The 20,901-nt window shown below is 41.1% G+C and overlaps 1 protein-coding gene across 9 annotated transcripts in view; it reads right to left on the bottom strand.

Annotated features, from left to right (window-relative positions):
- ENOX2 (ecto-NOX disulfide-thiol exchanger 2) overlaps positions 1 to 20,901 on the bottom strand; it is a 281,078-nt gene that overhangs the window by 51,118 nt on the left and 209,059 nt on the right. For all 9 annotated transcript variants that reach the window (XM_043457528.1, XM_043457530.1, XM_043457524.1 and 6 more), the window contains 2 exons: positions 11,211 to 11,366; positions 1,396 to 1,602 (listed from right to left, as the gene is read on the bottom strand). In XM_043457528.1, the coding sequence (XP_043313463.1) occupies positions 1,396 to 1,602; positions 11,211 to 11,366 (363 nt within the window). The remainder of the gene's footprint in view (positions 1 to 1,395; positions 1,603 to 11,210; positions 11,367 to 20,901) is intronic.

Here is a 20,901-nt window from a genome sequence, read left to right as displayed (position 1 = left end):
CCATCTTCAGAGTGTAATATTCTTGATGGCAAGAATTTTGTGTGCCTCAGTCTTTGCCATCTCCTTGGCCACCTAGCATTCTATCAGTCAATATTTGATAACTAACTGACTTCCATAGTTATTGTTGAGCATCTACTTTGGTACCAGGGTTATGTGCTAGATGCTGGGGTTTCAAAGTTATGGAAGACATAGTCTTTCCCCAAAGGAGTTCATGCGCTGTTGCAGGAGACAGAAGTGGAGAGAGAAAGTTCTCATGCGGTGTTATAGGTGTCTGTCAGGAGGAAGCACCAGGTGCGGGGGAAGCTCTGAGGAAGGGGTGCCCAAACCAACCTGGTGCAGAGTGGGGAAAGAGCTCAGGGAAGGCTTTCCAGAAGAGGTTGTGATTGAGCTGGAGCTCTGGACTATGAAGATGCATGTATGGTGGGTGGGGTGGGAAAGGTAATTCTAGTCAGAGGAAAAGGCAAAAAACACCATTCTGGGAACTAGAATTAGTTTAGTGTGGTTAGGACATAGTATGGGAAGGAAGGATTAGGAGATAATGGTGACAGGAAGAACAGATAATCAAGGCCTTTAATGCTACAAGTAAGGAGTTTTGGAGTTATCCCACGGCAACTGGGGCTTTCCCAGTGGCTCAATGATAAAGAATCTACCTGCAATGCAGGAGACACAGGAGATGGGGGTTCGATCCCCAGGTTGGGACGATCCCCTGGAGGAGGGCATGGTTACCCACTCCAGTGTTCTTGCCTGGAGAAATCCCATGGACAGAGAAGCCTGGTGGGCTACAGTCCATGGGGTCCCAAAGAGTTGGACCTGACTGAAGTGACTGAACATGGCAATTGGCACTACATGGGAACTTTATTTATTTATTAAAAAATTTTTTTTTCATTTATTTTTATTAGTTGGAGGCTAATTACTTTACAATATTGTAGTGGTTTTTTTTTCTTTTTTATTTAAAAAAATTTTTTTCCCATTTATTTTTATTAGTTGGAGGCTAATTACTTTACAATATTGTAGTGGTTTTTGCCATACATTGACATGAATCAGCCATGGATTTACATATGTTCCCCATCCTGATACATGGGAACTTTAAAGGAACACATTGGGTTGTAACTTACATTTTCCATCTATGAAGGTGAGAGGTTGCCATTAAGCCCAATCACCTGGGTTCAATCCCTGTGTTGGGAAGATCCCCTGGAGAAGCAAAAGGCTACCACTCCAGTATTCTGGCCTGGAGAATTCCATGGACTGTATAGTCCATGGGGTTGCAAAGAGTCGGACACGACTGAGCCACTGTCACTTTCACTTTTTCACTTTAGCTGCCACAGATGCAAACACATTGATCCCCAGCCTCTGTGTCATGCCTGGTGGGCACAGTCCTCATGACTAAACACCTACCAGAAAGATAAAGGGCTTTATCCACCATGTACTCCTCAGCAAAGCGAATGTGACAGAAGTTTTTTTTGCTCTTCCGAATAGCAATGATCTCTCCACACTGCTCGAATACCTCCACGATGATCTGCTCTGTCCCATTTTCAGGCAGGCCGCCCACAAATACTGTTTTGCATCCTGGTGGTCGTTCTCGGGTTGCAGGAGGTGGAAGATCTAAGTGTAAGTGCAAAAGCATTTGAAATTAAAATGTTTGCTTGGGACAGACCTCTTAGAAACTTAACATGTCCCAGAGATAACCCTACTGTCGCCATCACACTTTTGCTTTCGAGTCCCAGAAGCATGTGGCCTCTAAGATACTCATCTCGGTTTCATAGCAAATTGGTTGAATGAACTTGAGATTTATTTTACTCAATGATTTGGTGACTGTGAGATATATATATATATATATATATATATATATATAGGATAAAGACCCATCAGCCCCATCAAATGTTCTTTGATTTTGTTCTTTACTTTTGTTGTGACAACTCAGTCCAATTTTTAGTCATTTTCCTAAAGAAGACAGTTAGTGGAAAGACATCCCACTGGGTTTAAACTCTTATTTTAGGGAATTCTTAGAACCTGGGTCCTAGAGAGGAGGATTTGTTTAATTCAGTTTGTAGTCATTGTATTCTCTCTGTTCACGTTTACTGAAAGAACTGTTTTGGGGTGAATTTGACAGTGAAGGGGTGAACATTTACAAAAATATTTCAAGCCATCGGAATAATTTGCTTGACAGAGTCAGCCAGCGTACAGACCATCCTTTTTAGGTTTTTTGTTTTCTGATTCCAGTGAACTCTCCCTCTGATTCTTTGCTGGAGAGGTGAAGTCCAATCATGCAGCATTTAAAGGAAAAGTAAGCTTGTCTGGGAAATCATTAAATAAAGTGAGATAAATTTGACTGTAGAGAGTTATTAAAAATCTACTTAATGAGACAATTCTCCATCTGCTTTAAAAATGTGCTTTCTACTCACTTATCTTATACATAAAGCCTTTTGTATCCGTCAGCTCTGTGTTGCTATTTATATGTATCAAAGCATTTTCCAAGCAAAACTCTACAGTTCATAGCCCAACAAAACAAAGCATGATGGTCAACAGTTTTCTAGTGTTGGTTTTGTATCTGCAAGGATTTATTTTGTGTTATCCATTCTTCCCATTCGGCTCTTAACAATAATTCTCCCAGCTCAAGATTTGGAGAGCTCAACAACGAGTGATTCCAGTTCACATGCAAAAATAAATGAGTCTCACTTGTGGACTAGGCCACGGCCCCCACCTGACTCTTATCCAAGTTGGCAAGCAGATGATTTGAGAGCTCAGTTATTAGCATCTTAAACTTCCTCATTTTGCTACCACTGTCTGTCCTCTCAGTGTGGATCAGAATAATCAAATTCTCATGGTGCCCTTTCCCCTTCTATTTAGTCAATAAAAGGGGTGGAGGTATTCTGGGAACCTACAAAATTTCTCTTAAAAGTTTAAATGTCTGTAATTTCAAGAACCCACTACTTTTTTTTGTTCCATAGGAGAAGTTTAAAGGGAAAAGGAAGATAATTTAGTAAGAAGGAATCCAAAATGTCTTAGTCATCTACACTGGAGAGGTTACAGTTTTAGTCAAAAAGGAAAATCTCCAGAATCTCTTGAGACTTTAACTTCTGAGTTTTAGTAATTGGAAAAGATTCTAGACATCACTGTCAGTGATTCTCAATTCTGGCAGCACATTAGAATCAACTTGGGAGTCAAACAAACAATGCCTAGGTTTCACTCAGATGAGTCTGATTTAGTGAATCTGGGGTGCAGCCTGTGCATTATTTTTTTTTTTACAGCTCCTCAGGCAACTCTGATGTACAGCTCTAGTTGAAAACCACTGACTTGGTCTAAGCTTCTAATATTACAGGGAAAAACCTTAGCTGAGTGAGTGAGTGAGGTTGGGTGACTTACTCAATGTCATGACATCAGACAGAAAGAGAAGGAACATGAATTTGGGGCAGTGAAACCTGGATTTAAACCTAAATTATGATTAAGATTTATCAAACTATTGTATGATCTTGGGAAAATTATATAACTTCCGAGAACTTTGTTTTTTCATCTTAAAATAGGGATACTGTCCACTACCTTACAGGGGATATTGTAGGATAATCGATAATCTACTGCCTCGACTGCAATGTGGTACAATGCCTAGTACTAGATAGGTTCCCAATAAATTGTAGTTATTATAGGGTTATTGTTATTTACTACTATAGAACTCAGGTTTCCTAATTACCAATCTGAGGCTTTCTAAAGCCCTACCACAAGTCTGGAATGGAGTGAGAACTAAGACCTGGACTTCTAAACTCTCAGTTCCTTGCTTTATTCAGATCTTTAGATAAGGCTGGGTGTGGGAAGGAATCACTCTTAGTGCTAGAGAAACCATTACTGAACTGAACTTGGGTCTGCTCCTCTACCGCCCACCCGCTCCAGTGGTAAAGCCAATCTACCAAAACCCAGGGTGTGCTGAAGGAAAGTGAGAGCGTTAGTCGCTCAGTCGTGTCTGACTCTGCGACCTCATGAACTCTTGCCCATCAGGCTCTTCTGTCCATGGAATTCTCCAGGCAAGAATACTGGAGTGGGTTGCCATTTTCTTCTCCAGGGGATCTTCCCGACTCAGGGATCGAACCCTGGTCTCAGCCATTGCAGGCGGATTCTTTACCGTCTGAGCCACCAGCGAAGTACAGCAGTTATTGAAGGGACCAAGCAAGGGATGCTCAAAAGACCTGAACTCCCCGATGGCTTTCATGGAAGGGCTTTTAAAGGCCACATTTGAGGTGAGGGCTGCCAGGAGCATGACTTTCTTCTGACTGGTTGGTGGGGAGGAAACAGGGTGGTGTTTGGGGAGTCTTAATCATCAACCTTCTGGTTCCAACCAGTCTGGGGTCTACATGTGGTGAACACGTAGTCACCAGCTTCCACCGGGGATGAGGGGAGGGTCAGGGAGAAGGGGGTGTCAGCTTCTGCATAACAACTCAAAGATTTATGTCAGATTGTTATGCAGATCCCTTGCGGAGGAATTAGCGCTCTGCTTTATTGCTTAATTATTGTTCAAGCTATCTTGCTTAACTGCTTTTCCTTTCTTTCTGTATGCTATCACTTCTCCAATTATTAATTATAGCTGCTTGTACCTGCTCTTTGGGACTCAGGGAAGGCCTAGGAGACCAAAACCTTCTCCTGCAAACAAGAAATAGGGGATATGGAGGGCCTTTTGTAGCCTGTAGGGCCCCGAAGGGTTCTGCTCAGTCTAGAAAACATCTAGAGTCATGTTTTCAAATCTAAGGCTATAGAATGGAATCCTGTTGTTGAATTCTTCTGAAGTTTACTATTAAACGATTTCAATGGTAAATAATCTTCTTGTGAAGCAAATAATCACCTTTTTATAATGTGAGTTAAACCTAGTTAGGTCTACCTTTAAGTCCATTGAGAGACTCTAAAGGGTGTAGTTAACATGGAATACCGACAATGCAAAGGCTCTTTCCCTTGACTACATCTGTGGGATTGAAAATTTCTGTGATGAAATCACCACCCTGTTTAGATGCTGTGATTATTCTGTGGTGATTGTCTGGTAAGTAAAGGGGCATAAAAGCCACCAAGAATAGTGTCAAGAATGCCGGGGATTTATTTATTTTCCTTGGGTAAATGTAGCATTTGCTGAGATTTAGGTGTATTGCCACTAGCAAGCCAATGGGCTGTACTAACTTCCTTAATGGATAGTACTTGTTCTTTAATTAGCAGCTCAAAGCACTTTGCTGTCTGGGCCTGATTTTCTAATCCCACAGAAATACAGTGATCTGGGAACAGCAATGGTAACTCCATAGAGAGCAAATTCAAAGTCCACCTATTAATCAGGTAATGTGCTAAGCTCCTGTTACACCCCAATCACCATTCCTGGATGGAGAAGAAACTTCCGCGTAAAAAGATTCAAGATAACTGGGAATAAAAAGCACTCTAATCTCTGGTAATGGAAAAGGAGGAGCTTTTGGTAATTCTAATTACAACTAAGCAGCCGCTCTGGGGAGCTGTGTTGGGACAATCAGCATTCAGATCAAAGTCACTGCTGATCTTGGGGAAGTGAGGCAGGGAGCAGCACATCAAATAAACCACTTCCACCAATAAACCACTTGCACACTGATTTTCAAAGGGGCATCACAGACCACTCAACTGGTTTGCCAGAATTTGCATACTGCAAAATCTTTGGGTTGATTTCATCAGACAGCCCAAGATTGAAGGTCCCCTAGACAATCAGCAGGGGTCGGGTATATTTTAATGTAATCCCAACTGATTGGAAGTAATCAGAAGGTCAGCGAATCTATTAATTTATCCACTTTCTCTAATTTTCTTTATAGAGCCCAGCCCTAGGAGCCAAAATAAGTTCAGCAGGTTTTGAGATGGTAAAATGAAATGACTGCTCTTTTTCTGGCTCCTGGGTGCTTTCCCACATGCCTGCACACAAATAGCAGATGATATTCCACCATTTACTCCACGCTCACTGTTATTTCACAGTAGATGAAAAATGTAACCTCTCCATACAGAAGGTCTATTAGCTGAAGTGAAAAGTCTTCACAGAATTGACTTCTCTGGAGAGAGGGTATTGTTTCCCTTCTTATACCAACTGAGGACTGTTAATTGGGAATGCAGTAAATCTCTGATAGCCACCCTGTGAAAAAAAAGTACCTGTGTTCCAGAGAGCTTTCTTTTGCCATATCTCTGACTCCTAGGCTTCCCTGGTGGCTCAGATGCTAAAGAAACCGCCTGCAATGCAGGAGACACAGGTTCGATCCCTGGGTCAAGAAGATCCCCTGGGAGGAGGGCATGGCAACCTACTCCAGTATTCTTGCCTGGAAAATTCCATGGACAGAGGAGCCTGGTGGGCTACAGTCCATGGGGTCACAAACAGTCAGTCACGACTGAGCGACTAACACTTGCACGGACTCCTAGGAGTGCACAGTCAGCGCCAGTCTAATTCGATCCATTGGATTTTTAGACCAGAACTGATTTTGCTGGGTCTAGATCAGAGAGGTTAAGCTACTTGCCCCGGATTTCATGGTTGTTTAGTGACAGAGATCTGGGATATGACACCAGGCCTATGTTGCCTTGGGGTTCTTAATTATTATAGCCATACTGCCTGCTCCACTGAAGGCAAAAAACTCTACTCATTTGCTCTTGTTTTTCCTAATATACATTTTGAGGGACTTTTGCCTAGGTGAACAATTATTCTGGTAGCTCCATTTTTAATATCAAGAATCATGTTTTTAGAAATGGATGAAACTTTATCTAGGCTATCTAGTATCTAGGCTAATCTAACCCAATAGCCTCACTTACAGACAAGGAAACAGACCCAGGGAGGTCATGTGACTAGCCCAAGATTCCCTCAGGTGACAGAGCTGGGGTAAAACACAGTTCTCTCGATTTTAATCTGGTAGTTTGCTCACTATTAATATTGCAATACTGTTGTTGCACATTTGGTATAGATCCACCTAGAAAAGTCTAGTGGTCAGTTGGCTATATGTGTCTGAAGCTCAGAAGAGAGCCATGGACTGAAAAAATAGATTCGGAAGTGGTCAGCATGTGGTGTAATTACCTCATGTTCTCTTGACTTCTAGACCTCTGACTTCTCCTTCTGTATTCACCCATCCATCCCTCTACCACTCATAAATATTTGTTGTACTATATGTCAGATACTTTTCTCAGTGCTGGGGATATATTAGTGAACCAAACTGATAAACATTCCTCCTTTTGTGGGGTTTGCCTGCATGCATGCATGTGTGTTCAGTCGTGTCTGATTCTTTGAGACTCCACGGACTGTAGCCCACCAGGCTCCTCTGTCCATGGGATTCTCCAGGCAAGAATACTGGAGTGGGTTGCTGTTTCCTACTCCAGGGGATCTTCCTGACCCAGGAATCAAACTTGGGTCTCTTACGTCTCCTGCATTGGCAGGCAGGTTCTTTACCACTAGTGCCACCTGGGAAGTCCCTTTGTGGAGTTTACATTCTATAAATTGCTTGTTAAAAGATAGTAAGTATTAAGTGAAAAATAGAGAGGTAAATAGGACTGTGAATGCGGCAGGGAGGACTGAACTTTTAAATAGGTTGTCAGGGTTACTGAGGAAGAGACATTTGAGCAAAGACTTGAAGGAGACAGGTGAGTTAGCCAGGCAAATATTTAGGGGAAGAGTATTCCAGACAGAGCAAAGAGCCAATACGAAGGTGCTGTGATGGAAGAGTGCCTAGAATGTTCATGGAACTGCATGAAGGCCCATATAACTGGAACAATGGGTGTTGCAAAGGAGAGTTGTAAGAGACAAAGTCAAAGAGACGGTGTGAGAAAGGGAGGCCCTTCTGTGCCTTTAAACAGACTTTGGCCTTTATTTTGAGTAAAACAGGGAGTCATTAAAGGGTTTTGAGTAGAGGAGGGACATGATCTGACTTAGGTTTTAAAAAGGATCACTCTTGCCTGCTCTCTTGAGAAGACATTGTAGGGGGTAAAGGTGAAAGAGGAAGCACAATTAGAAGAATATTGCAATAGTTCAGAAAATGTATTATGGTGGGTATAAACTGGGTCATGGCAGTAATTATCATGAAAATGATAGAATTCTAGTTATATATTTTAAGGTAGACTTGACAGTTTTCTAATATTAAATATGGTGTGTGAGGGAAAGAGAGTAGGTTAAGGATTACCCTGAAGTTTTGGCTGATTAATTGAAAGGATGCAGTTGTCATTATCTGAGATGGAGAAGGATATTAGTGAAGGTTTGGGGACAAATATTAGGGGTTTTGTTTTGAACATATTAAATATGAGATGTCTATTTGATATCTAAGTAGAAATATTAAATAAGCAGTAGGATGTGAGTTCAGGGTTCAGAGAGGCTCTGAGCTAAAAATGTAATTTAGAGTATCAATGGCATGGGGCTTCCCAGGTGGCTCAGTGGTAAAGAATCCACCTGCCAATTCAGGAGATGTCTGTTCGATCCCCGGGTTGGTGAGATCCCCTGGAGAAGGAAATGGCAACTCATTCCAGTATTCTTGCCTGGAAAGTCCCATGGACACAGGAGCCTGGCAGGCTATAGTTCATGGGGTTACAAAAGAGTCGGACACAACTTAGTGAGTGACTAAAACAACAACAAACAACAATCATTGGCATACTTTTCTCAGTATGAGTGCAGACAGAGAAGGGGTCCAAGGACTGAGTCACATGACTCTCCAGTAATAAGTTGGTGAGAACAGAAGGTTCTCAGCAAAGCAGATTGAGAAGGAACAACCAGTGTGGGGAGCAAAACCAATAAATAGTGTAGGGTCCTGGAAGTCAAGTGAAGAAAGTATATCAATGAGTAAGGAGTAGTCAACTGTCATTCAGAGCTATTAGGTCAATAAGGAAAAGACTTGAGACTTGACCATTGGATTTAGTATTGTGAAATCCTTAATGTCCCTTGTTTTAAAGGTATGAAAAAAGTTTATAGCAACTAGTGACATAAAATAAATACATATTATAATGTAGTGTCATTGATATCTATTAATTTATCAAATATTTTAAAAGTATATTATATAAATGTCACTGTCATGGTCCTTATAAATGACTGGTTTCCAGGCATGAATGAGAATGCTTGTCTAATTTTATGAGTGCTAAATACATTAGTGTTATCAATCAAGGGACATTGTGATAGAGGGGTGGGGCAAAAGTCCAAGTGTAGAAGATTTAGGAGAGAAGAAGAGAAAGACTGGAAACGGTAAAGATGAAGTCTTTTGAGGACTTTTGCTGCTAAGGAGTGTACAGAAACTTTTCTCTCTTAACTCTTGAAACATTAGAATTCCTTAGGGTGTCCTGCTTGATCTATACAAATCTCCCTGGTGGTCATTCTAGCAGCTTCAAATAACCTAATGTTTCAAGAAGGATGAAGGTTTCAAGAAGCTCTAAATATAGTAGGGAAATAAAGTAATGTAAGGACTAAAAAGTATCCATTGGATTTAGCCCCCAATATTTTAGTGAAAATGTATTAGAATGATAAATGATTAACTACTGTTTTATTTTTTTGTGTGTGTGTGTAATAAAGTTTTATTAAAGTATAAAGGAGGTAGAGAAAGCTTCTGACATAGGCATCAGAAGGGGGCAAAAGAGTACCCCCTTTGCTAGTATTAGCAATGGAGTTATATACTCTCCAATGAATCCAAAGAATGTCTGGAGGCTGCAAAGACCTCACCAGACCCACTCCCATAATTTACATTTTAAGATAACAGAGTTGGCCAGAAGGTTTAATCCAAAGATTGTCCTCAGGCAGGATACATCCTTGTAAAGACCAGACCTACTCCCATAATTTATGTTTTAAAATAACAGAATTAGCCAGAGGGTTTAATCCAAAGACGGTCCTCAGGCAGGATACATTATTGTTATTACTGTTTTAATTTTAGTACCTTTCTCATGGAAGTGTTTGGGAGATGGTAGGCTTAGAGGTGGGCTGGAGAAGCAGGTGAGATTAAATAAGAGTTGAATTTGACTGAATTGTGGGCAAGTAGAAATGACACGTTGAAGATGGTCACATGATACTGTGGAGACAGGAAAATTAGGATCACTAAGACAAAGTGTGTTGATCACCACCCAGTTCTACAAGGGTTAACTCATAACCCACTGCATTTGCTGACCAACAGTGTATTGTGAGAGGAATTCAGGATGAAAAGCAGGATGAGTCACTCTGTGATTTGGACAAGCAGGCCGTAAGGCTAGTTCAATGTATATTTCAAGAAGAATTTTAATGACCCTACATTCTTGAAGCCTCCCATCCATAGCAAAGCACTAAAGTCATTGATTTGAGATATCTGTTCTTGGTGATTAGCAGTAACCATTTATGAAGATATATGCTCGACTGTATATATTTCCTAGCCAAAAATCCTAGATAAACTGAGCTGTCTCCTGCCTGTTTGGAGTAGTTTTACTCAGAGCAAACTGAGTTGCTATCTGCTGGGCTGTAGTCCTCACCAAGGCCCTGAATAAAATTTAAACTCACAACTCGTATGTTGTGGGTCTTTCTTTAAGTTGGCAAAGCAGACCAATGAAAGGCTTTTGAAGTCCAGAATTTGGACTTTGAATCTGTGGCCAATGGGAACCCCGGGACTTTTAGGGTTCTGTATATGTGATAAGGACCTGGATGAAATGTTAGATGAAAGAGAGGGGAAGGAATCAATGGCAACGATACTCTCTAATGAAGAAACAAGAGAGAAGCAGATCAGACTGGTGCATCAAGAGACTGTGAGAGCCCCTATATCACCTGACTTTATTGCTGAGAGGCCACTGGGTGTAAGAGACAGGCAGGAATAACCACTGGGGTTTATGATCAAGGCTTATCAGACACGGTTGGTGGGCTCTGGAGAAGATAGGTCAGTCATACCAGATTCCTACTCTTCCCATTGCACCTGCTCTTTCCATTCACCTTTACAAAGTCTTGGGGCTGTTAACCAAAATGGTACTTTTGCCATACTCTCAGCAGAGAACTAAGGGAGGCTTCTCTGTTAGTGTTTTCCCCACTCAAATAACCTGAGCCCCCTTTCAACAACATTTAAGTCTTAAAAAGGAACTAGAATGCCAGTTCACTTTAATCTGTGTTAAGAGTGTTAAATTTTGAATTCAATTACAAAGCTAGGTTCCCTCCTAGAAGCTACCACTTTATAGGCACTAATTGCCTTGTCAGGACTCTTAATACAAAAATGAATAACTAAAGGATTGACACACCAAAACATTTTGACTTGTGTGGAGAAAAAGCAGAGTATTACTTGGATTTGGAGGGAAGAGTGTGCAGCTTTTACAGTGTATGATCTCTTTTACTACTGGCATATCTGGTGGAATTGGAGGAGGTACTATTCCTAGGCCAGGCATCATTGGAGTTATTGGTGGAATTCCAGTCATCATTCCAAGAGCAGGATCAAAATCTAAAAAAAGGAGAGGAAATAGAGAATAATCAATTATACCAGGCAAGATCAAGTAGGGGTAGACTGTTACCTTATAAGTTTCAAACCAAAGGTCTTTCTAAGACAGGCAAAATATTTAAGAAAACACATTACTAGCATTACCAGACCTTAAATATTATAATTGTGCATTTTTCTTTAGGGCTGTTTCTGTTTGGCCAGTGATTATTTGTCTCTACATCTCATTTTGACATCCAAGGCCTTTTGTATTGAACAATATGACTGCGCCTTGTCCATTGATCTTGCCTTCCACTAGTTCCCAACACACACTTTCTGCTCCATTCAGACCAGGCTTCACACTGTCCCTGTAACACTTCCTGTCTTTTTGCACTATGCTGCATGGTGTTAAAAGCATACAGTTTTAGGGTTTAGGCAGACCTGGGTTCTAGTTCTACCATTTGATTAGGAGGATGAATCTTTTGTGACTCCATTCCATCATTTGCAAAATGGGGTTAATTCCACCTACTTTTATAGGAATCTGTGAGGAATAAACAAGATGATGAATGAAATGTGCCTAGCATAATGCCTAGCACAAAAATGCTCAATAAATAACTATTCTCTGTGCCTTTGTTCCTGTTGTTCTCCCTGCCTGCCTGGAATCATTCAAGCCTCTCCAAATTCTCCATGGTTCAAGGCCTAGCTCAAAGTCCCACGCTCCCTGAAGAACACTTTCCAGATAATTCTAGTTCATTTGTATTTCTGTGTCAAAAACTGTTCTATACCTGTTGCCACTGAATTTTATTTTGCATCATCTTTTATTAATATTTCTTTCAGGTTTGTCTCTAGGGTGTGTGGGAGCCCCCAAACAAATATGTTTATGGGGTTTGTCTAGATACACAATTTGACTCACCCCAAATCAGCACCAGTGCTATTCTGGTAGCCCATGTGATACCATGAAAGAAATACCATACCAGCCAGCTGGAGTGATTTACTTGCCAGGATACTCTCCTGGAACCAAGACCCTGGGAGGACTCTACAGGCATGAGTTCAGAAGCTTCTTGGGGCATCTAGTTGAATCCACATGTGGCATAAAGGATTGCAGTGTGCAAAGGGGAAAAATGGGGACTGGGGTCCACACAGGTTCAATTTGAGATTGGGGCCCCTTGCTTAGATGATACTGCAAGCCTTGGTCAATCCCAGATACTGGAGAAGAACCTAGAAAATTTTGAGAAAGATGCTTATTACCATCAAGACCCACCTAAGACCTGCTCTGGACTGGGGCACCTATCCTGATGGTACCACCTACCTGGCCAGTCCTTGGCTCTGGAAAGGGACTTAGAAAATACTGAGACAGTCATTCCAAAGCATGAGGTCCTCTGATGTGAGGGCGCATGGCAGGGGCCCCACATGCCTGGGTCTAAAGGCAGTACTGATTTCATTGTTTGAAATTTGTCTCTATAACAAGACGCACGTTTTCGAGAGAAGGGAGTGCATTGTACTTCATTTCCTCACCTCTCATTCCTGCCCTCTGTTAAGGAAGGCACAGTGTTCTGCAAACGAAGAAAGTGTTGCATAAGGAGTTCTGATAATTTAGGGGTAGTCACGGTAGCAGTGGTAGGTCCTAGTCCCCAAAACTTTACCCTGCTCACCACTCAGGCCCAAGGGACAGTGCCTTATTGTCTCCCGAAGGTGGCTCTGAGCCTCTCTGGTTGGCTCTCTAAGATGTTGAAGGAGGTGCATCTAAACAGTGGGAAGAATCTGTGGTTCACACAGAAGCTAAACTCCGGGTACAGTTAAGCCCAGAAGGAGGGAGTCTTGTGACTGGGCAGATAGCAGGTGGGTGGCACACAGCAATACCCATCGCAAGCCAGCCCAAAAGAGCTAAGACATTCCCCATCCTCCCATGTGCCTGTCATGCAGAGATGCCAAGACCCTGAACATGTTTGGGAAGAAAACATTTTCTTCTAAGAGGAAACTTTATTTTTCTGAAAACAAATTTACTTTTAACCCTCATATGTTATCTCACCCAACACACAAGTATCCACTTGTACCTGTATGTGTGTGCTCACACACATGCACTCACACACAGGCATACTCCTTTCTTTCCTCCCTGTGATTTTCATCTCTACTCTCCCCCATATGCTAGCTGTATGACCATGGGGGATATTTCTTAATATCTGTGTGCCTCCACCTCCTTTTTGGTAAAAGTAGGGATAAATAATGACATTTAGCTCAAGGAATGAAAGGACAGAAGAGATATAAAAAGCTCTGGCCTGATAGATGGTGGTCCTGATAGGTAAATTTCCTTTCTTCCATTCCAGACATGTGTCCACACACTAACAAATTCATTTGTTCAGGCACTCACTTCCATATCCCACGAACATTTGTGATAGCCTCCTATCTATCAGGCTCTAGACAAGGGGGCAGGGAGTCCAGGACTTTTTTCCCATCTTGGAGAACTTAGGGCTCCTGACACTCTGTGTTCCTATGCTGTGGAATAAAAGCACTGTGGTTAAGAATGCTATTATGTCTTTGGAACATTTGATCTCTTGTGTATAAGATTTTGGAAAAATTGTTAACATTATTTCCCCCACTTACAAACTGTTAATTTTCAGTAGGAGAAGATCAGAATAGATTGTGTGCCAACTAAACAATCCCATCTATTTCTCCCTCCTACTGAAATGTTTGTCTTCCTTTTATTGTTCTGCCTGCCTCCTCATTGTTATTCATATAGTTCTGTCACTCACAACTCCACCTTACCACAGATTACAGAAACATCAGTTCATTAAACAAGTTCTGCCACTTCAACTGAGAAAGAAATGCCTGTCTCCATGTACTGTCTACTAATAAATGGAGACAAACAAAAAACAAATACACAGGATAAATATAACTCTTGACTGATGTACTCACCACTGTGCTGTTCAGTATGATTACATTAATATTTTATGAAATTCATTTAAAAGCAAGTATATTCATGACATATGGCTAAAACCAGAGTAGATAAACTCCCTTTCTTCTTTGCATTCAATATGCCAAGAGTTTCATAGGCTACACTGCCTAGCAGGGCTTGCTGGAGGGCAGGTTATACATTGCACACGACATTTCAAGGGCTCCTATCACATTGATTATTTCTTTTGTTTATCTTCAACCATGAAGACCAAAGTAGACTTGAATTTCTAATACCAACATAGAAAAATAACTGTTTGAAATCATGGGTCTTACACAAGTATTGCGGAACCTGAAAAAAAAAAATCAAAGTCCAATAATTTAAAATACATTGGGAACAGAATACCAGAAAAGTTCTCTTCCTTTTCCAGGTCCTATTCTGACTTGAGGAATACAGCCAATATGTAGATAGTATTAGCACTTTACGTTAGGAATTCAAACTTCTGAAGATTTGAAATTATTTTATAAAAGGGTTGTGGAATAGGTCAAGGTATCCCCCCAAAGTACTTTCACAATAAATACCCTGTTCTGTTTTGCTTTTACCATATTTTCTTTTAAAACCTTTTTCCTACTGCCTTCTTGATTCTTGACATAGCCGTTGGTGGAAGTGTCATAAGATGTTGGTTTGTATTCCCCCTTCTGATTCATGTATTTTCCAAACTCCAGCTTGCTGCAAATGCTGTTTTGTAGTTGGGCCAGCTTGCTCCTCTGAGTTGCAGCTCTATTACATCTCCATTACGTGATTTTTAAGTAATGTTTCAGTGTAGTCTTAAGTTTTCCTGCTGCCTGGCAACTTGCGCTTAACTCAACCTAGAGTAGTTGTCTAGCAATATTACTGTCCTCCATTCTCTGTACCTATCTGAACCAGGGAGCTGCAATGGAGGCAAATGTCATTTCTATGCTGCCATCCAGTCATTCACATGTCTATCCATTTGTATGTCCTTAAATATTTTGATGCCAGCCCCTCTGCATGTGTTGAGGTTGAAGGAATGAGTAAGATAAAATCATCGACCTCATAGCTTAGCTTGGGAAAAGCCATGCAAACAGTTACAATGCTTTATCATCAGTTATTATTATCATCACTGTAACTGCTTATTGGGTGCTTCCATTGTGCTAGGGACTGTGCTAATATAATCTCATTCCAAACGACCTGTGGGCTAGGTACTATTATTACCTTTCCTTTTATAGATAAAGAAACTGGGGCTCAGAGGGTTTAGTCACTTGCCCAATGTTACACAGCCAGTAACCGAGACAAGACCTAGGATTCAAATCCAGATTGGTTTAACTCTAATGTTCTTAACCACTGCACCACCTCTCAGTGTCGTATGGCAACTGTTTTCATGAATTAATTTAATTACAGGTATAAGGTGAAACAGGTATGCTGAAAAACATGGTAGATGAATAACAAAATGTTTCTGTATAATTTTTTTTCCAAGCATGGTGGATTGAAGGTGGATACAAAATTCTTTGATTCCCCTTCTGTCAAGAGGTGAGGTCTATGCCCCATCCCGTTGAGGATCTGGATGGGTTCTAGAACTGCTCTGACCAACAGAATATGGCAGAAGGGATGTGGTGCACGCTTTCAGGGCCAGGCCTTAAGAGAGAAAAAATGTTTACTTGTCTCTGGGAATACTAGCTTTGGGAGCTTCAGTCACAAAGTAAGAAGTCTGACTACCATGTTGGAGAGACCATGTGGAGAGGGCCCTAGGGGAAATGGAAAGGAAGGATCCACCTGAGCCTAGCGTTTTATCTGTCCCTGCCAAGGTGCCATGCTTCCCAGGTGGCTCAGCAGGCCACCGGCCTGAGGACTCCACCGGCCAATGCAGGACATGCTGGAGATGTGAGTTTGATCCCTGGGTCATGAAGATCCCCTGGAGGAAGAAATGGCAACCCACAGTATTCTCATCTGGAAAATTCCATGGATAGAGGAGCCTGGCAGGTTACCATCCATGGGGTCACAAAGAGTTGGACAAACATTAGTCTACTCTGCTTTTCACAAAATCCATGGGTCCACAGGAAGAAAAAGATACTTCTTGTCAGAATAAACTCTGTTTTCTACCTATCCAACCTGTAGAGTCATTCAAATGTTCCTGTCCAAAAGGCTTTCTTAGAGTTACTTATCTCCACAGCCAAAATTTCCTGTTGAGATATTCAAAATATGTATTGTCACCATGTTAGATGATTTAGAGGCCTTTGTTCTAAATCCAAAGTCTCAACTGACTTTCACGACAGTAATGATTTGGGGAAAGAAAGTAGCATTTTTGAGAGTTGTATTTCAAACACAATGCTGGATAGTTTCTATTACAGAATTATCTCATTTAATCCCCACAATTTAAAGGGTTAAACTGGGGGCCAGAGAGAGGTGACTGTCCCAAGGTGGCATCCTTAGAGGGGTCAAGTGAAGGGTTCAGCCCAGGGTCTGGCCCATTCTTTCTCCAAGCACCATCCTGTATGCTCTATAACCAGAGAGACTCAAGATGGACTGGAGGGGGTTATCTTACAGCAACAAAGCTAATTAAGGCCAGAAAACACAACTTTGTGGTTAAGGAAGTTGGGGTTATTTTAAGAGAAGAATACTGAAGGAACCAATAATAAAAATAAATAAATCCAAAATCTCAACTTTGACTTACAGGTGAAGTTGGAATTGTGGCAATGTATGAACTGGAGATAGGCAGATATAGGAGCTGAGGTATTTACTACCCTGCTTGCTTTTTCAGAACTGGACCCTGGTTCTGGCTGACTGGAGGCCCCTCTCTGCCCTTAGAAAGGTTGACTTCTCCCCATCCAAGTCCCCCTAGATCCATTAAAGGCATTTCTAATCTTTTAGTTATTCCAGAGACCCTTGATCACAAGGAGGTAGTCTGTATGCACAGTAAAACCACTGAAATGCAACTATGGATTAGTCTAAAATAAGTGTTCCAAATAGGATCTAATTATATATGCATAATTAAGCTATTTTATAGAAAATTATGATTCCAATTCAAGTATATGTTTATGGTACATTATTGCTCTCTCTTTAGAGTTCCTACAAAATTCATTGGAAAATGAAGAATTATACCTGGGTACTGAGAAATTTTAACTCACTACAGTCCTGACTGCCTCCTCTCTACACAGATCCTTGAAAAAATTTTACAGGCAGACAACCTGAAGAGGGAACACAGACTTCTAAGGACAGCTTGGCTAAGTTGTGAGAAGATCTTGAACTTACAACAAGGCCTCTTGGAAATTTCTAAGATTTTGCACAGGGACTCTCAAATTCTACCAAAAATCTGTCCTGCTTCTCCAGAAGATCATCAAAACCCCTGCTTCAGGCTAGTTGGAAAGCTGAGGCAGGGCCTGGTTCATGTACAATGACAAACGAGGCAGTAAGCTGGGCTTGGGTGGGTTATGTGGTATAATTTAAACTCATAAAGACTCTCCTTAATAAATATCAACTTTGATCCCAAATTTCAACCAATGAAGCTTTATTTCTTCAGTATACGTTTTTGCTATTATCTATCTTTATAGCCCACCTTCCCCCTATTCCTTCCTATTTTGTTCTTTGTGTTCTTGTCAGAACATTTGGCAGATTCAGGGATGCTGTGAACACCTTTGGGAAGGCATTAGGGAGGACAGTTCACACTACATCTTTGGTTCCTAGATTTCTGGATTTTAGAGATGAATAAAATAAAAGCATATACATCTATATATTTAAGGTTGCCAACCTCTTAATTTGCCAAGAAAAGACATGGAAAAAAATAACAAAAACTAACCATGTACCATTTTGCAATTCATAAAAGACAGAACATTTAAAAACCAAAAATATAGGAAATCTATAATCTCTGAATAAAAAACAGTCCTTTCAATTGAGCAAATACAGCTTCATGAAAAACACACTATATTCTTAGCTTCTACACTTTGCATCAGACTAGGGAATGCAGAATCAACTGGTCCTGGGTTACATCTCAGTGTTTGGGCTTTGGAGATGGCTCAACTATCTTAGTGTGCACCACTATATATGAAGATATCTATGAAAAAATCCTTTCAGAACTATAGTGTCAAACACAGATACACATGTGTTAAGGGCCATGAAAAGTTTGACTTCTCCTGAGGGTTGGTATATTTTCTCTAGAGGGAAAATGCAAATTATATAACTGATCAGGTTTCCCTTTTGTTTTGGCCACCTGGTCACAAGTGTAGCTCCCCTTTAGAAACTGGGTGGGATTCTATGACCTATACATCTGAATTCTAATTAACCTCCCTACATGGTCTTCACCTTCTATCCTCATTTATATTTTCCCAGATGATGGTTTATTTTACTTGTAATTTTTCTCTTTAACTGTAATCTTTTTCATAAGCTGCCTCAAATGTTTCATGAAATGGGGTGATGGAAATCAATTCAGGATTTAACAATTGTTCCCATACTGTATAATCTTGGATACCTTCCAGTCATTGGTGTCCCACTTCCTCTGCCTGGACTGTTCTTAGTTCCTTATCTTTTTCACCTGACATTTAACTATATATCCCTGAATACTGAGCTCAAATGTTGTCCCTTCTATGAAACTTCCCTGATCACCACTACCCACCTAACACCTCCTCCATTCCACCCTGAATGAAACAAAACTTTTCCATGTGTATCTATTATGACACTTGCTTCATTGTAGTGCAGTGATACAGACTTTGCTGCCTCTGCCACTGGATTCTGAGCTCAAAGGCAATGATCGAACAATTGATGCTTTTGAACTGTGGTGTTGGGGAAGATTCTTGAGAGTCCCTTGGACAGCAAGGAGATCCAACCAGTCCATCCTAAAGGAAATCAGTCCTGAATATTCATTGGAAGGACTGATGCTGAAACTGAAACTCTGATACTTTGGCCATCTGACACGAAGAACTGACTCATTTGAAAAGACTCTGATGCTGGGAAAGATTGAAGGCAGGAGGAGAAGGGGACGACAGAGAATGAGGTGGTTGGATAGCATCACCAACTCAATGGACGTGAATTTGAGTAAACTCCGGGAGTTGGTGATGGACAAGGAGGCCTGGCATGCTGCAGTCCATGGGGTCACAAAGAGTCGGACATGACTGAGTGACTGAACTGAACTGAACTGAGGGCTTCTCACATACAGCAGGCCTCAATAAATATTTCTTATATGAATGAATAAACAAACCATCACACTCTACTGGATTCTTCATAATAGTTTCCTTGGGGAATCTTGAGAGTACCATCACTTGGTAGGATTCAAGCTTGTTTCTGAGAGACATTGGTTCTGTTTGGTACATTGGTTTATATATTACTGGCTCTTGGTGAAGTGTCCACCATGATGATGAATAGTAGTCTCCTTTCCCGGAATCTCAACCTTACCTGCCATTGAAGGCACATTCTCTTTGTGGAAAATATTAAAATAATAGAAACCCAAGTCTGGGCCTCCTTGAGAAGCTTGGAGCACAGTGGTCTATCATGTGTCACACATCTTCATTCTTTCTTTCTGTTCTCATCAGAGTTTGCCTGCTCTGTCCAGTGAGAACTGCTTCCTTAAGAATGACAATTTTCATAGATGGGCTGGGTCTTGGTCTGGGAATAAGGTCCATGAGTCCATATTTTCCAATATCTCTCATTATGGAGGAGGCATAGTCAGTACAGTGGAGACACCATAGTGAGGGACACTTCTCCTTCTTTGGGACTTCACAGGCTCCATTTGGTTGCTAAGGATATTTTAATATAGGGGAAAGTAAAGGAAGCAACACACGGTATTCAGCGAGTACCCTTTAATTGGTCCATTCTTGGATTCATCTGGGATGACAGGCAGAACAATGCTCCTTAAAAAGGCAGCTCGACTCTTTTTGGTGCCTCCCTTCATGTGAAAACTAACATTAATCTTATTTGACCAGCTTGGCAAAGCAAATACTCTTGCAGGAAAGACAGGCGCTGGCCAGAGGGGACCTTCTAATCTGCCATCATTGTGGATTAACTTTATCGAACAGCAATTGTCCAAAAAACACCATGTTAGATGAAAGGGAGCTCCATACCAAACCCCAGAGATGGCCTGTCTCTGTTCCCCATTCAATGAATATAATAAGCCAGACATTGCCCTGATGACAGGTTTGTGTCCAAGAGACTCAGCATCCATGACAGTGTAGATTTGAACTCTCTGGGGGACGTCAAGAAAGCTTATGTATCATTTGTTTTTCATCATTGACAAAGCCTTTTCTATTGTCAGAGATAGGCCAGATGAGACAGTTCTGTATGGCTCATTTGCTGCCTTTTCCATTGTAAGGAATTTGGGGCAGTAGGAAGAGGAGTAGGGGGATGTTTTATCCCATTCAGTTAAAATATTATATAAAAATATGGTAGCCCCCCTATTTCCCAGACTCTAGCAAGAAGATGGGTAGGCAGCATTGGAGTGTAGTGCCCACCTTCTACTTCTCTGGACACCCCCTACCAGATGCACAGGGAGCAGTCACCAGCACTGTCAAAGACAAACTGTTCTCTTTACCTGCCACTGTCCAGTGCTTCTTCAGGGACAAATGTGCCCCTGCATTCATTATACTTCCTTGTTGTTAAGAACAGAAATAAGTCATAATTCAACTTTTTCTGTGAGTCATCTATCAGATGTGAACTTGAAATAATAATAAT

The sequence above is a fragment of the Cervus canadensis genome, chromosome X (assembly GCF_019320065.1).
Source record: "Cervus canadensis isolate Bull #8, Minnesota chromosome X, ASM1932006v1, whole genome shotgun sequence".
Taxonomy (NCBI): Eukaryota; Metazoa; Chordata; class Mammalia; order Artiodactyla; family Cervidae; genus Cervus; species Cervus canadensis.
This window is presented reverse-complemented; position numbering and strand designations above follow the sequence as displayed.